Consider the following 17527-nt stretch of genomic DNA (forward strand, 5'->3'; position numbering starts at 1 on the left):
AACTTGGGATGTGAAAATAGATACGCATCTGTCACTCCAATGGCCAGTGAACACTTAAGAAGCACTTCAATAAGAAAACATTGACATATTAGTAAATAATAGTCCTTTTTGTTGTCTAAAATAAGGAAAACACTAATAAGCAAGAGACTTGTTCAGTAAGAAATGGATTGGTACAGCTGAACTGGTGATGATCAAGATGAGGTGAACACCACAAATGGCCACCGAAGCGGAAACACACCACGTGCACAAGGACTGCTTCTCTATTTTTTTCCAACTCTGCAAAATATACTGTTTAACAGACAGTAGCTGCTTGTCAAGTGAAAGCTTCAGACGGAGCTGTTCAGCAAAATTCAAAGTGACGGGAGGCACCCGCTTAACAACAAAAGGCCACATCGACCAATTACACTGCACTCTGCAAATTCTAACTTGCAGCTAAAGCAGCCAGACACAGTCCAAGGACACTGCCATTTCCAACATTCACTGGGAAAACTTTATTCTAAAATACAGATGTGACTGAAGAGACAAAACCTGTTGCACAACACATACTTACAGCGAACTCCTTTGGAATTACTCATGTATGAGACTTTTAAAAAGGGTAAAGACACTAATCCCACCGTCACAGATGCAGAATCCATGCCTATAATCCCTCTTCCTAAATAAAAATCTGCTTATTGGAAGAAAGTTTCAGTGTAGTCCTCTGGTTAATCAGCAAATAACTGCAAAAATTCTTAATTTATTTTCCTTTTTCAACTGCTAAAAAAATGAATTGATTTCTCTACCACATTTCATAATTACACACATAAATATTTCACTGCAGCATTTTATTTGCATTCTTAAAAAAAAAAAAGAAAAAAAAAAGAGGCCTAATTATTTCAAAATGGCCTGCAAATACACTTAGGAGAAAAAATAAAACGTAAGTCCAGCTACTGGAACTTTTACACACAAAAAACTAACTACAACAGAGTCCTGGGTGCAAGTAAATCAAGAAAAATCTACTTCAGGTTTCACTGGAGCTGACAGGAAAATTGCCTCTACTATGAGCTGTTCCTTGACATCCAAATTTTTCCTATACCTTCAACATCCCACCTGTGAGAGTTTCCAGGGTTGTGTGTGAGTTTCACCAGCTGTGTACTTGAAAGGACGTCTATTTACTCTTCAAATGGTTGTAGCACAGAGGGTTCTATCCCACTGCATACTTGTGTGCAAATATAAACTGTAGCACAAATATATCAACTCTGACACGAACCATCACCCTTGTCAGATGACCCAAACCAACCAGGCACCCAGGAATTTATATTGCTGCTGCGTTAACGCACTGGCATGAATTTCTGGCATTGCACAATAACCTCCACTGCTGTTTGTTTTGACAAAATATAGTTGCTTTGAGTCCCGTGAGCTGCCTAATAAAGAACATTTGAACATCCTTAGTTTCAGCCGACACTGCCAAAAGACATGTCCTATCTAGTTGTAATACTTACCTCCACTGGTAGACAATTTGTGATTTCTCCAAGCAGCTCGGGAGAGAAACTATCTGCCACCTCATAATCTCCAAAAATTCTAAGTTGCCTCATCATTTCTTCTTTGGCATTAGACGAATGTACAGAAAGAATTAAAGGAAAACCTTTCCTTCTTATCCTAAAAGCTGATTATTTTTCAGTAATTAAGAAGATTGAGATCATCCGTTCTGCTCAATATAAAAAATATACAACTCAGGGTTGACTAGAATGGTACAAGCCCTTTCAGAGCACTTACAGAAAAGAGAGTGCTGAATTTTCCAGGGAAATATTCCCTGTTGATCAGAACATTCTGGCAAACACCCATATGCTACACTAAACTGTTTACTGGAGAAAGTCACTTTCTGATCCAACTGCATCATTCCAAAAACATCTCTCTTGCTGCCAGAAGTCAATACTCTCAACAAAAAGCTACATTGAGTGAGTAAGTTTGTTCTTGTTCAGCAATCTACAGAGGTTTTGGTTGGTTTTGGTTTTTTTTTTCACAAACTCCATGAAGCAAGAACACTTCTTTTCCACCAACCTTCAGAATTGACCTCCAATCTTTAGTATTTTTGAGATCACAGCATAAACAGCTTTCCAAAAGTTGGATCAACTGGTGCCTGGCTGTCAAGCCTGCACATTTCTGATGTCTGAGCTGACAGACACTTGGGTACTTCCAAGATCCCAGTCCAGAAACATTAACAGCTTTCAGGGAATAGGTTCTCCTCATGGTTATTACCAACATAATTTATAGGTTCCACAGATAGTACATGACAAACCAATACATGCTAGATGTCAGGAATACAGTATTTAACCTAGGGGGAAAAACTTGAAAGGACACAGGTAATCCCTGGAAGTCTGCTAATATAAGATGTGTACTAGGGATGCTCTACAGACAACGAACTGTAAATTTTCTTGGAATTTGATCAAGAAAAAAACCCTTATTCCACAGGAAATGCAACACCTGTGAGAACATAAGGAAACACGGATTACAGGCAACAACATAGTACAAAACATACAAAGGATGGAAAGATTTGTAAATAAAGCCCCAAACATTTTAAATTCACCAAAGAACGTACTACTATTAAAGTACTGTGAAATACTACTTTTAAAATACTACTGTTAAAGTAGTAACTTCAGGCAACAGAAAGAGGAAGTCGCAACTGTTGCATCTTGGAACATCTCTGAGTGAAATATATGAGTGGAATTTCTCTCTTTAATCTCCAAGTAATATTTTGTTTTACTGTCGTTCTGGTCTGTAACCTGAATATCAAACAACTCACTCACAAAGCTGAGCAGCTGAAAGGAGCACAAGAAGAACAAGAGGGAAAGTGCGGGAAAGTGCAGGAAAGTGCAGGACATCAGGGATGGAAACCAGTGCGATCTGAGATAAGTTTCCAGCATGATGTTTACACCACATATAAGCCACAATTATTCCAAAGGATGCATGCATGGAAATGACAAGTATACACTCTTAAGCAAAACAATCAAAGAAAACTTGAATATTTAAGTTTAACAGGGTATTTCACAGCCACTTCACTTTAAGGAATTTAGGGAACACACAGGGACCAAGATCCCCAATATATCTGAAAGTTCCTATCAAGCATATTTAGGTTCGACCAATTTTGTTTTGGGTTTTTTTAGGCTAAGAATTCTGAAATACTTCAAGGGTATTGAGAGTTAAAATTGAAAAGAACTGATTTGTTTTCATCATTAAATCCAGCCCTCGAAGAAAACGGTTACACACACTTTAGCAGCAAGAAATCCAGAGAAAACAAACCACCAACACACATCATGCTTGGCCTGTTCCACGTAATAAAACAGATTGCTTTCAACCTTTCCATATCTCTGGCATGCGCTAATGGGAAAGAGCAAAATCAGCCTGGAGTGTGCAAAGAAAAATATTTTGCTTTTCACCTCGTGAAATTAATTTCCAGTAAGTATCAAGCAGCCTGGATTTACTAACCTGGAATCATAAAACTTACTTCAAGTAGTAAGAGAAACAGTTCTATGAAATAAGTTTATCTTTTGTTCTCAAAAATCCCAACAACTTAAAAGGAAGTGTAAGAGAATAATTAAAATATGGATATGTCAAATTCTTGTATTTCAGAACACTGAAAGGCTTTTCATGCTCAAAGGAGCTGTTTTTTCAACTAGAGCTGAGTGAGAATACAAGGAGCTCGTTATATAATTAGTTTTTTGACCTCCTTTCCCATTTCTGTGTATGCATAAGATGTTTTATAACTCAAAAGACAACTACCAAAACCCAGGTGCAGATCTCTTCACTCTTAAAAAAACTCTCCCATCCCAAGCAGTGGCATTGAGATATTTAAAATGTTTAATACCATCTTTGTTTAACTCTCAGAAGTGCGTATTTTCCTTGACTCCAAAACCACTTTTTTTCCCCCCTCTATTAAAATCTGCATGAGAACACTCAAGTGAATATTGCTGCCAGCTGACTAAATATTAAACCTGAGGAACTTCTGATCATCCCAGCCCTCTTTTTTAGTACAATATTCAAGTTTCCCTCCTGGATTGACCCACCTAGGCTTGGTCATTAACACCGTTCGATCCTAAACAGGAAATTAAGTTTCAACGTGTTTACAGTTGCATAATGTTATTGCTCTGTTCCCAGCTCTCTTTGGAGCCGAAAGGAGAATCCACAGCCTGACCTTTCACAAGCGAAGAGGCAAAAAGAACTCCAAACTCACAGCCAGCAGGTACCAAACATATGCCCTAGAGCACAGTGGGAAAGCTTATAGCAAGACCAAGTCTCCATGGTAATGACTGGGTTTCCAGTTACCATCCTGCTTCAATTTATGCAGAGCGTTCACTGCGCCTGGACTACAAAGCACTAAATGAAGAAAGGTGGTATTTGGCAGCTTTGCAAAAGGAATGCAGGAGCAACAGGAAAAGGGAGGTGGAAACACATCGGTTCCACGTTCTCCCTCCCATAGCTCCCCTTCCCTGATCTAACATGTCTTGGACAGACATGTCCTACCTATTCGGAATGAGGATGGGTAAAAGTACCAGAACCCAAATATGGCTGGATCCAGCCTCTCACTACTTAAAGGATCAGAGGTTTTCCTTCCACCACATTAATCAATGCTCACACTTTATGCACACAGCATAATATTCTGGAAAGTGAGCCTTCAAACCCCTCTAACATAGAGCAAAGTACAGGTCAAAGACAGGCAAACAGGAACCACCTCCACTCAAATCATTAACTACAGCCTATATAAACCACCCAGGCTGGTAGAACCACTGCATTTCCTTTGCTCTAAGCCCAGCAGAACAGTGCTGTTATGTACACAAGAGTAGGGGAAAATCCTCATGCAAAAACGGACTTTTGTGCATCGCTGGAGTCCCAATCCCACGCTGTACTCGGCACTGCAAGGGACACAAGACAACGTCCAAGTGTCTTCCAAGTTCCACCAGCAGCCAGACCTCTGTCCTCCACAATGAATACAAGTCATAAATGACCTGTAGACTCTAAGTTTAGATCTCTGGACTTGCTAGCAAACAAGAACGTTTGCTGGTAATGTGCTGCAAGTCAAAACTAAGCCACAGCTGCCACTTACAACTTCTTCATAGGTCTGTGAAATTAATGAAAGAGACCATGAAGTTTAAACAAGTTGGAAAACTTCATCCAGTTACTCCTCTTACAACTTGCCTCTTCTGTAGCAGCCAGCCTTGGGATCATCAAAACATTCCAGAATCCATAATTTCTCCAGATAGTTTGTTAGTCTTTTCACCAGCCTTAGCAATTCAACACAGCTTGTTCAAAGTATGGTATATCACACAGGGTGTATTTTCAGTTAACCCAGAGCAGACACAACCCCTTTTTACCACAGCTTTTTAAATCACTTTTAAAGCTTCAGATGTGCAACAATTCTACCAAAGCACCTGTTGTTTTTTCCCCAAGGCTTTCTCCAAATACTCAACTGAGTTGTGAACTCAATCCGCCTAGCTAACAGAATGCACAGAGGATTAACAAGAAAGGAACGCACTGAACACTAACTGGAAATAACTGGTTTCAAGTTATTTTCTTCAATTCTGTTTGTAAAATACTTATAAAATGTTGCCCCTACTCAGGCAACACCTTGGATCCTCTGAGCAGGGAAATCCAAAAGTCAAACCATTACAACAGTTGTACAGTAACAGTTGCCTTCCAGCAAGCAGAGGAAATACAGAAGCACTTCAGACTTGCGTGAAACTTGGCATCTATTCATATGCAATGGCAGCAGAAAACCTTCCACCACATGGCCAGAACCACTTCATTGTGGTGGCTACACAGAGTTCCACCTTAGCTGCTCTGGGACGTGCAGGAATACACCCCCTGAAATGGCACATAAGGCACAAAAGTATTCAGAACCATACCAGGCTTGTTTGACTTGGATAAATGTCCCAAGATCAGTTAAAATATGCATCAGGAAAACTTTAGTCAGCATGGAAAAACAGGCTTTTCAACTTGGGATGTGTATGCATACTTTGTGCAGAACGGGAGCTGTTGAGACTGGTCAACAACACAGTAATCCTTCCCAATACTGTAGGAAACCAACTACCAATATTCCAGAATTAAACCCTTAAATTACCACAGAAATAAGTTTGCAGTACTTGGGGGGGTGTTAGAAAATAAACATGTCTCTCAGTCACACTCTGAGTCTATGAATTCTAAGGGTTTCCCAATAGGAATTACCACATTCCTGCAACCCTAGCCTGGTCTATTTGGATTAATAACTAATACAAGTAAGTAGCAGCACAACTTCTTAGTTGTAGCTTTAGGCATCTCCATTTTTGGAGTCCATGGCAGTGAAGAAACCTCCTCACGCCCATATCCACCATGGCAAAAGGAGAATACACTTGCACTTAATTAAAGGGGAAGAATCTTGCACTACCAGTTTGACAAGGTGTGGGACAAAACCAGTCTCCATCTTTAATATGACACCAGAGAGATTTCATTGAAGCTTTTCCTCTCCACACAAAGTTGGTCAAGATTTCCTGGGATCTCACAGCCTGCAATGCTCCTCAGAGATGCCAAACTGGAAAACAATTGCAAGATATGCTGGGAAAATTTAACAAGGTCAGTAACTTTCCTGGGACTCTCCATTTTGGAAACAGGAGCTACTGCAACAACTACAGCAAGATTGCAAACAGCACTGAACTGTGAGTTTACTGGGGTAAGAAAAAACATATGTCTTTTTCTGTACATCAACTCTAAACATACTGCATTCACAAGAAACTGCACAAGTCTGGCTCAGTTGGCATTAAATATTAAACTCCTATGACTTTCATTAATTAAAAATTACTTAATCCTACACATTGCATTCTAGTACGTTTAAAAACTAACCCTCACATGACTAACACTCCACTATTTTTTACAAATAGACCAGGACAAGACCCATCATGCAGATTATTCCAGTGACAAAGTTACTCCTGCTTGCAAAAACTGTGAGCAGCAGCTGAGGCCCTGGCCTATTCTAATCACTAATCTTGGCCTCCTGTTCCAGATTTAGTTCTGTGGACAGTAGCTGAAAAGTACATTTTTCACACTCTGTTAAAAGGGAATGCTTGGGAATACCTGAATAAGGCTGGCCAAGACACCCTCATTAAACAAGCACCAACATGTACTTCCCCCTCAGTGCTCTCCTATTACATATATATATATATATATATTTTTTTGCCAAGCGATGAACACTTCAGTCTCCTAATTTCAAACTTGTTTAAGCAAGTCATACTCAATGAGGACAGATAGGTGCCTTCAGCAGGAAATGCAACTTACCAGCTCTTTACCTTTGATTTTTCTGTTTCTCTGTGCTCTATCACCCCAGTTTACATGCTAAGTGGATGTACTGAAGCTAAATACATCCAAATCTGTGATATTCTGCAAAATGCTACTGGACCATTCCATGGAAAAGTTGCTCAATTTTCACAAATAAAGGCAACTCCAAAGTCCACGAAAGAGAGCACACTCTCAAGTCTTACAACAGACTTACAGTGAAAGATGGACTGAGGAGCATAAAGGAGGAGCATAAATGAGATGCCAGGAGGGGAAAAGAACAGTTTCTTCCCTGCATGGACAAGCAGTGAGACCTAAAATCCTAAAAACCTGGTCCACTTCCACTTTACATGAAGTAAAGCCATTCCAGATTTCTTGAAACAAAGACTCAGCTTTTGGAAGATAATGGTATTGAACCACACCCTCCAAAGACCTTTCTGAAAACTTAAGAACTATGTATTTATTTCTAAAAGAAAGAAATTACTAGATGCACCTGCAAAGTAAAGCTTTGTAAAGAATGTTACGACCTTCCAAGCCCTTCCCTATGAAGTACAAAAAGGTGATAATACTGTATGAAAAATACATTAGGAAGAAAAAACAAAGATTCACAATGGTATACCAAGGCATCCCTGAAATGATCTAAACCAACTTTTAGTCATTCACCCAAACAGAGAGAGCTTTTGAAGGGATAATCTGAAATTAGGAGTTTGCCTTCCACATGCATAAACATGTAGAAACCCCAGCTAGATTCATCCACACATCCACTATCACCCTCCACACATGCTCTGCTGTTCCTGTTGCTCTCTCATGTGCAGGGTCATCCTTTACATGCATAATTAGATTATCTCAAGAACTTCTAGTACTATGGGTAAATCTTAACAAAACAATGCCATTTAGATTTTTAAATGACCTTTGATTTGGATCAGAAGTTTTTTACTTCTGGGTTTCCAAAGCAGCCCATGTCCTAAATTCCAGCAGAAGGAAGAACAGCAGAATGTTAAATACGAAATTCCAGAGTTCAGCTTCCCATTGGGAACAGCCAATCCACAAGCACAAACTACAGTGAAAAGCACAGCCAATAACAGAATTTAGGTCCAGTGCTGTTCATTAGCAGGCGAAAGAGCACCAGGAATCCCAGCACGTCCAGCTTGCAGAATTTCCAATTCTGGACAGAGGTTTGACTATAACATTCTATTGGCAAAAAGTATATATTGCTAAAATGTTTGTGACAGGCTCACATAAAGCAATCGAGATCCCACAACTCAAACCCACAAATCCACAATTTAAACCCTGCCATTTCCTTTCCCTTTTATCCCCAATTTTCCTATTTTAAAATAATTTTGTTTTGCACAGCGAGAAAACTTCCATATCAAGCATTCTACGAAGCACACGATAAAACAAATTCCGCTTTCAGATATCTCTTCCCCTTTTCATGACTGTACTTGAAAATTCAGAAATAGTACTAAAACAGCTTAATAAAACTGGTAACTATTTATTGAGCTAACCATAGATCCAGAACCATTAAAACAACAGGAATTTATGGTCCTCTTCACTGAGTGAGTTCTCTCCACATAAAAGAAGTTTTAGGCTTTACACCAACTATTTTGGTGGCCAAAACCCAAATTTTATATGCATTTATATGGGAGACAGGAATAAAAAAAGGAACCATTGTGCTTCAGAATATTTCAATTCAATTAGATACCAAATTCTCTCTCTAGCAATAGGAGTGAGGCACAAACACAGCTCAGAGCATACCCAGAGAGAAAAACAAATTAAAAATTAAAAATAATTAAATAAATAAATTTAATTTTAAAAATAAATTAAAAGCTGCCCACTTTCCTATCACAATAAATTCAAAATGCTTGTTTTCTGAGTGGAAGTTCTTTTACCCTTTAATACAACTCAAAGGATACATATATCAAATATACCAAGCTTTTTTCCACACGGCCTTTGAAACAAGTGATGGTTCTTGTTTAAAATCTGTCCTGAAGATAACTGGTTATACACTGGCAGTGTAAGGACCTTTTTATTTAGGAATCACAGAATCCTAGAATGGCTTGGGTTGGAACAGACCTTAAAGACCATCTCACTTCACACCCTGCCCATGGCACTTCCACCAGCCTAGGTTGCTCAGAGCCCTATCCACCCTGGCCTTGAATCTCGTGCACTTGCCTTATCTGGGTGCACTCCATGGCATTTCTAAACCAAGATACTAATTCTGGGTATTTATATCTCTGAAAGCATAACCACAAGACAGATGAGCTACAGGAAAAGATGCTGCCTGCCCTTATTCATACATATCCATTAAGAGTCATCCTATATTTCAGATCCAACAAAAACTGTATTTCTATTAAGGCTTTTCACTTCTATCCTCACAAAACACACCCTGAGTAGAAAACACGAACGTAAACATATGAGCAAAGCTCAAGGCCGGCGTGGAACAGCCAACAAACAGATCAGGCAACAAAGTTGCTCTTTTTAAAAAAGCAGGATCAGGCCACAGAGCCTTGTCGGGCCAAACAGAAGAAAAGGAGCTGATTTTCAGCAGAGCTTACATGAAACAAAAGGTAAAGTCTGAAACAGATAAAGGTCATAGGCAAAAAAAACAATTAAAAAACTATTCCCATCAACTTACAGAGAACCTAAAGGAAAACAACACATCAGAATGGAAGTGAGCGTGAACTTTAACTTGGAATCACAGTGTTCCAACCCTGAATATCCAACTAGGAGAGCAATATCCTCAAGTGACCCACAGATACGTATTCAGCTCACTACACCATCATCTGAAGCTCACAAAACGTGGAAACAGCATTTCCCAGAGCCTCTGTGAAAAAGTCAAGTGGAATAAAAAACTCAGCTCCAATAGGCAGCAAAACAGTAATTCCTCTCTCATCCCTGGAGAATGGTAAAACATTTTTCCTGGCAAGAACTGCCACACATTTACACTTGGAGAATCCATAGGCAGGCTCCCAAAAAAATCCACTTGGAAAATTCTGAACACCCAGATGACCTGACTCGCACAACACACATTTATCCCTTCTCAGTGCTTGTGGCTTGAGATCCATATACACAAGAGATTATGATAAGCATTTTCTAACATATATCAACAGATTCCAGTCACCCTTACGGAATTAAAGTGACTTAACCTGCCTAGATTGCCAAAAGCAGTTTACAAGAAGAAGACCTCTGTCATATTCCTTCAAAGCTGGAAAACTAAAAAAAAAACCAAAAATCCCAAAATTGAAGTGTGAAGTACATTAATGCAGTTTTGACATGCAGAGAAAAAAGTTATTAATCAGTTAAAATGTTCTCTCCAAAGATTCAAGTTCTCTAACAACACTGTTAATTATAATTTGTTAATTATATATCAAAACGCAAACAAATGTGTCCTCTTGATTCTAAGTTCAAAATCTATAGCGAGTAAAACCAACATTCACCCCTCTTAAGTAAACACCAGAAAGGACAAACCAAGCTCTCGGGTCAGTGGACATTAAAACACTAAGAATTTGTAAGGGGGGGGGTGAAATTGTATTCTTAATTCATATTTAAGAAAAAACGCCAAAAGGTTTTCTTTTTTTATATAGCCACATTGAATCTTTCAGTCTTGCTACTAAATCTCTTCAAAGTAGTTTTTAGTTACACTCCTAAAAAGAGCTGAGAAAAATATAAGGTTGCAGAGGAAGAATTCTCAGAATACCAAAATACACACACTCCCTGTTGTACCAGAGGCTACAGACAAGTTACCACTGATGAACATATATGTGAAGGTCACCTGGTTCTAAATATAGAACATATTTTTAAAACACCTTGTCTTGATTATACCCAAACTTATATCCAGCCTTTTTGTTAGACTACAGCAAACCAAACATTAGTAAACCCATTGTCAGATATTTGTACACAGTAGCTGAAAAATAGGCAAAAATAACCATTAGCTCATCTTTCAGGGCCTCATTGACTATTAAAAACAAGTAAAAAGCATTTCTTGTGTAGTCACCAAAACATTCTTCCTACAAATAAATGAAGGAAAATGAAACCAATAGTTTCCGACTTCATAAAATTTGGTTATTATGGGCATGGATGGGACATCATAGTACTAAAAGTCATCCTCAAGTACAAGACAACTTAAAATTAGTTCCAAGTTTAATCTAGCTAAAAGGTCTATTTATAATCAAGAAAACCTAAATTAAAAGCACAGTATAAACAGAAAGTTGATAACAATAGGCAAACAGATGTGTGCTGGGCAGGGGTGGGATGTTTCAAACAACAAAGACATATATATTTAAATGAGAAACTAAAAAGTCAGAACCAATGCTGGGGACTTGGTCCTCAGTGCATTCCACTAGATTATTTAAGTGTAGCTTAAAGAATTTATACGTTATTTAAGTGTATACTTTCAGATAACTTCATATTCTGAACGTTTTGGCAGAAGTTGGCTGTTTCCACACTCTGCAAAGAAAGAAATGTCAGGGAAGTTGAGGTTTATTGATACAGTAAGTGAGAATTCAGAACATTAACTCCTATCTCCATCTTGACTTAAACTGGAAAGCCAGATCTATCCAGTAATTTAGTAAGGTTTAGCAACTGAAACTCAACACAAGATTAAAATGCTAGTTATCTGAAAATGCAACAGAATCATGTTTTTGCTGTCAGAAGGGGGTGACAGAAGTGCAGGATCCATTTGCCCTGACATACAGTTACATCTGAGATCCCTTTGGATCTCCATCATTTCTGGACTCACAATGCACTGCTGACATCAATGGCTGGTATTTAGAAGTCAGCACCAGTTCTTGCCAGAGTAAGAAGTAAAAGCCATGTCAGCTCAAGGTCGAACATCTATGAATACTGGAAACGGAGCTGCACTTTCAAAGCTGAGAAAATGTCAGCTTTTGCAGAGCTTGGCAAGGCCTTTGCTTAACGCGCTTTCTGCAACTGTGCTCTTCAACTTATGTACAATTCAAAACCTCACTTCTACATCTATGACATCCTTGTATTACTTAAAACTTGCCTGGAGGAAATGCAAGTACCACTGTTAATAAAATGGCAACGAAATCCTTCAGTCCATCATTACAAAACTATACCAGGGCAGGCTCTGGACCAAGTGTTTTCCATAAGCTCTCTAACTAAAAAGTTCATTTTAAGTTTTTTCTATGAAGAATTCTGGAAAGAATAAAATTAAATTTTTGCACAGCAATTTGATTCCTCAAGTTCATCTTCCAAGGTCAGAGCACAGTTGGACTGGGGTAATCTGTATAAGCAGGTAACTCCCAGAAAACAAAAGGCATTGCCAAGAATCCAGTTATTTTATCAAGGCAGCAGAGATTATTTCATTTCCAGCTGCCCATACAAAGGAAAAAAAAATGGGCAGTTTTACTTGGTGTAAATGTAACAGATTAAACCCATCTATATCATATTAAAATGCTCTCCTCTCAGTGAATTAAACATCCCCAACAAAAGGCATTTTACTCTAAATTGGTGTCCCAGGTTTACGTGAACTAGAACTGATGCCTAAAATTCCTACCTACCCACACACTAAGTGTGCTAGAAAAGTCTGCTCCTTCGAGGCTTCAGAAAATGTGTTATCACTGCTGCAGAAAAAAACCCTGCATTTGCTTCTATAATCTACCAGATGCACAAATACTCAAGTACTAATTTGCTATTTTGTAATTAACTATATATCCACCAGTCTGAACCTCTTTCTTACACAGAGAAGCTCAGTGAACGTAAGGAATTAATACAGGGATTCCATCAGAAATTGAGTGTGTTCATACTAAACCCAGAGAAGTAGTTTTGCTATAGAGGAAATCTGGCACTCCTCTTTTATACAAGGATTTTTCATCAGTATCAGAACAGTCTATAACTGGTTGATTCAGCTAAAAACAGAAACCAGGAAAAGCGAACACACAAACAATTCAGTTCAACATTTGTTAAGATAAAGCACTCTAAAATCAACTACAAAGACTTCTTAGAAGCCAAGTCTGAGGGAGAAATAACACTTTGGTTACACAGTGATTTAGTAATTCATGCAATTATACCAGGCTTTGTACAACTAGTTAAATTGAACTTCACAGATCTATTAAATTGAAAACAACTACCACCATAAAAAAAAAAAATGTACACAATTATCCCTTCTTTTCTGAAAAAAATATTACACATCTGTCAGAAATTTAAGGTTATCCTGCTTCCACCCTCCTTGAAATCCACAGTTATACAATGGGTCATTTGAGGCAGTAGTTCAAATAAACCTCTCAGCTTGAAATAATTAACAAAAACGTGTGAACAGTTTCAAATATTAGTCACCATAGTTTTGACAGTGAACACATATTAACATTTCAAAAATATATTGTTTCACCTCATCAGAAATTTACACCCATGAAGAAACCAACTCTACCAGAACAACACCAAAAACTTGTCAAATACAGCAGTAACTGCTGATTATAGAAATAATAATAAAATCCTTCTGACTTTTCAAAGCACCATCACTTGTCACCTTCCACAGTAAGCCAAGCCCCACTGAGGACAAAAGTGGCAGTTTCACAGTATTAAAAAGTACTTTTAACAGCAATCTACAAAAATTCATACCCTGCTGTGTATTTAGATAAAACTGCAGTAAAATTTCTCTGTCAACTGACTTTCTTTTCCTACAGATTTCACAGGAAGCCATGCAATTATGACATTCTTGAAAGTGGGAACTGTTCATTAATCTTTCAGAAATGTTTAGAAATAAATGGTTAAGTGTAAGTAGCTTACTAGATTTAGGAAGGAAAACTGAGAACTGAAAAGGGGAACGGCACAGTCTGGAATGTGGGTGATTCTGCTCAGCCACAAATGCAAGTGTAACAATTTCCAGGTCACACAACTGGTTAATGGCATCCATTAATGCAGACCTGACACAGAGACTGAAGAGAAGCCACAGTTATTACAACAAAAAAACAAAGAAACGATTTTTGCCTGCAGCACATGATTTAACACAGGCAACGGCAAAGGTTGGAAACTTCTCCTTTGGGATTTCCATCACACCACCGAAACACATGTATAACTTTTTTTGTTTCTATCCCTCAGTAATTGCCAGGACCAATTACAACACCAAGTGTCACACAGTGATTACATTATAATGAGAGCAGTGAAACACAAGGGTTTAAAACTACTGTTTTAAAGGGTATAAACAGTAACTACAGTATATTTAAGGATATGTAAACATTTGTAAAAGTAATAACATCATCGTGACACTGGGAACATGCTAGAAAGTACAGGGCTATCAACAGTTAACCAACACTTAAAGTAGCCTCTGCTCTGCTTTGCCTACAACTAAATGCTTCCCAACATGTTCAAAGTTCAGTTTGTACTATTTTTAACAGAACGGATAAACCCCAAGAAGTTCTGTAGGCACCAATCACCTTTCCTAACTATGTTCCTTACATAACAAACTTAGCACCACAGGCCACGTGCTGGTGCACTGCATCCTCCAAGTCAGGAATTAGGAACTCCCAAAAGGAAAAAAAAACCAACAAAAACAAATCCAAACTTTTCAAAAGTAACTAAACAGGTTAAACAACACACTCAGACTCCTACATCGCCATGACAACTCAGCATGTATTCACAAGATATCAGTCTTCAACTTTTCAAGTTTTTAAATCAAAAGTCCATAGTGATGTCAGAATGGCCTATATGGAATTCATAGAACCCCAGAATGCTTTGGGTTGGAAGGGACCTTAAAGACCATCTCGTTGCAAACCCCCCTTGAACACCCTTGACTTGACCAGGTATCAATTCTTCAGCACATTAATTAATCAGACAGTTAGAAACAGCATTAAAGGAATAACAGTTACAGAAGGAAGTCCATCAAGTTCTGTGAAACAAAAGGACGTCAATACAATGTAGATACAACTTCATACTCACGCTAAGCCAAAGAAATTCCAGCAACTGGAAAAGCACACTGGAGGGAAAGGGCTGCCATTTCCTGCTTGCTTTGCTTTCATACCTTTCTCAAAGTGAGTAAGCACCAACAGACACTTGGGATAGTCCTAAGCCAGATTCATCTTCTCCTAACACAACCTGACTCTTCAGCAAATTAAACACAAAAAAAGCTAACAAAACACCACAAAGAATACAAAAATTATTGAAAGGTACCTTCCTTTCAAGTTGTCCATACCTGTGGGAGTGCAGTATTGAGCTGTCTCTGCAAGGAATCTCTCTCATGACCAACTTCATGCAGCTTGCCCTGGGTCAGTGCCAGGGTCTCCTGAGTTTCCCTCAGCGTTTCCAGGAGGCGATCCCTTTCTTCCAACATGGACACCATTAACTGCTCAAAGTGGGAATCAGCATCTGACTGTAATGGGGAACCTGAACCGTGGCCTCCATTTCCCCCAGCGGGAATCTCAGCCTCACTGATGGTTGGCATCACCTCACACATCATCTTGAAACAAAACGAGATAAAACAAAGACCGTAAAGTCGAGTCAAACAGATCCAAACAGGAACTCTGAGTGCTGCCCATAATACCCACTTAGCTTTTCCCCATGACAGAATCAGCGAGGGCTGCCAACACCTCAGTTTTTGCCACTATTTCATTAAGGCTGAGAAAAGATAACACAGTCAGTTTAATCAAGGCATCACTTTGTAATGAGAATCTTGTGACTTCTTGCAAAACCAGATTTTTACAGCCACGTTTCAAAGTGTGATCTCGTTTTAATGGATTTATATTTCTGTCAGGAGTGAACTGCTGCCCAGATCTTTAAGGAAAAAAAAAAAACAACCAAAGATGAAGCATGTAGCCTGCCCCTCAAAATTATACACTTAACCCAGTAACTGATTACACTGCACATTTTGAGAATCATTATCTGTTCATTCCAATGCTTCAAACGTATAAAGATCATATCTAAAACAGTACTGTCAGCTAATGTTGGCTGCAGAAAGTTTATGGTGAAAGTGATGCATGTAAATGAGAGGTAAATCCAAATAGTCCAATTCAGGTGACAAAACACGTGAAGGAAGATAAAAAGCAAAAAAATCCATTACAAAGTAGTAGCAGCTGTCAATGTGAAAATGAAAAGTATGCAAAAATAATCAAAGGCAGAGAACGAAACCCAGTTAAAACAACGCATATGTAAGCACTGTATTTCTGCACACTCTCACTGAACCACTAAGACTTCTACAGTTCTTCAGAAAGCCTCTCTCACCATCACAAAACTACAAGAACATAAGGCACATCGGACAAAGCAGTTCTCTCTACCTCACAGGTGCCACAAACTTTGTTCTCAGCCTTACATTTCATACCCGTATTTGAACATTTTAAAGAACAACTAAACTCATTCTGAGCCTTACTGTGAGTCCTCACTATCCCCTGGAAGACTTGGAACCGTTTGAGATGCTTTGTAACACTTTCTTGCATGACTACGATAAGCCTTGTATTTTCCCCACTACGCTATTTACCTTGCTCAACAAAACAAAAAGGCTTGGAAGACAAGTTCCAGGTTTCTTGCAGTACCAGTTCTTCTCTGTTTTAGCAGTTTTCTGTTACCCCCCCCTTTCGGCTTGCAAAGCATCCATTCAGCTCCAGTCCGACGTCTGTCTAATCGAAACACCCCGAGCACACGAAAACAAATAAACCTGCCGAGGAAAGCGCAGATCCAGTAAAAAGCAGCAGCAGCTTCAGCCAGCTCGCCAAGTCCCCGGAACAGAAGCACGTGAAAATAAACGGCCTCAGCTTCCCATCCCTCTATTACTGGCCCACAGGTCCTGCAACAGCTGGCACGGAGGAATCATGTGCTGAGGAAATAAAAAAAAAATGTAGTCCGATGCAGCGGTGCAAGAAGCTTCAATTAGTTCGTCGTTCATAAATTCCACTCAGGTCACAATCGCATTATCAAACAGCGTGCGGACAGCACGGGAAAAAACCAGCACGGGCTTTCTTGCGGAGGATTTGGAAAAGCCTCCCTTGTTTTCTCTCCTGTTAATTCCAACGGGAGGCTCTCCTTCCAGTTCCCCGGGTCTTAGTTCAAACATTTATAATCCCAACAGCGAGGCGCCGGTGCCACTTTGGAAAAAAAGGCGAGGAGAGAGGGGGTCGGTCCCGCAGGCGATGCTCCAGCACCGAGGTATCCAGCGGAGGGCAAAGAAAGGAACCGGGAGAGAGCTCGGACTGCGGCAGAGGAGTGGGACGAGCGTCGGAGGGCCCGGCGAACAAAGCTGCGGGCGGCGGGGCTCTGCTGCTCCCCCTCCCGCGACGGGCAGCGCCGGCCGCGCCTCCCTCCTCCT

The 17527-nt window shown here is 39.3% G+C and overlaps 1 protein-coding gene across 11 annotated transcripts in view; it reads right to left on the reverse strand.

The window, feature by feature from the left end:
• Nucleotides 1-17527, reverse strand: part of LOC126650371 (liprin-alpha-1) — a 52441-nt gene extending 34914 nt beyond the window's left edge. For 8 of the 11 annotated variants that reach the window (XM_050335091.1, XM_050335095.1, XM_050335093.1 and 5 more), the window contains exons 1-2: nt 16703-17523; nt 15425-15688 (exon numbers count right to left, since the gene is read on the reverse strand). In XM_050335091.1, coding sequence (XP_050191048.1) covers nt 15425-15688 — 264 coding nt within the window. In that variant the 5' untranslated portion in view covers nt 16703-17523. Of the gene's footprint in view, nt 1-15424; nt 15689-16702 lie in introns of all 11 variants that reach the window. The other 3 variants (XR_007631418.1, XM_050335087.1, XM_050335096.1) reach the window with 2 other exon arrangements.

Source organism: Myiozetetes cayanensis, unplaced genomic scaffold, assembly GCF_022539395.1.
Source record: "Myiozetetes cayanensis isolate MyiCay16 unplaced genomic scaffold, myiCay2020 scf6-25, whole genome shotgun sequence".
NCBI lineage: Eukaryota > Metazoa > Chordata > Aves > Passeriformes > Tyrannidae > Myiozetetes > Myiozetetes cayanensis.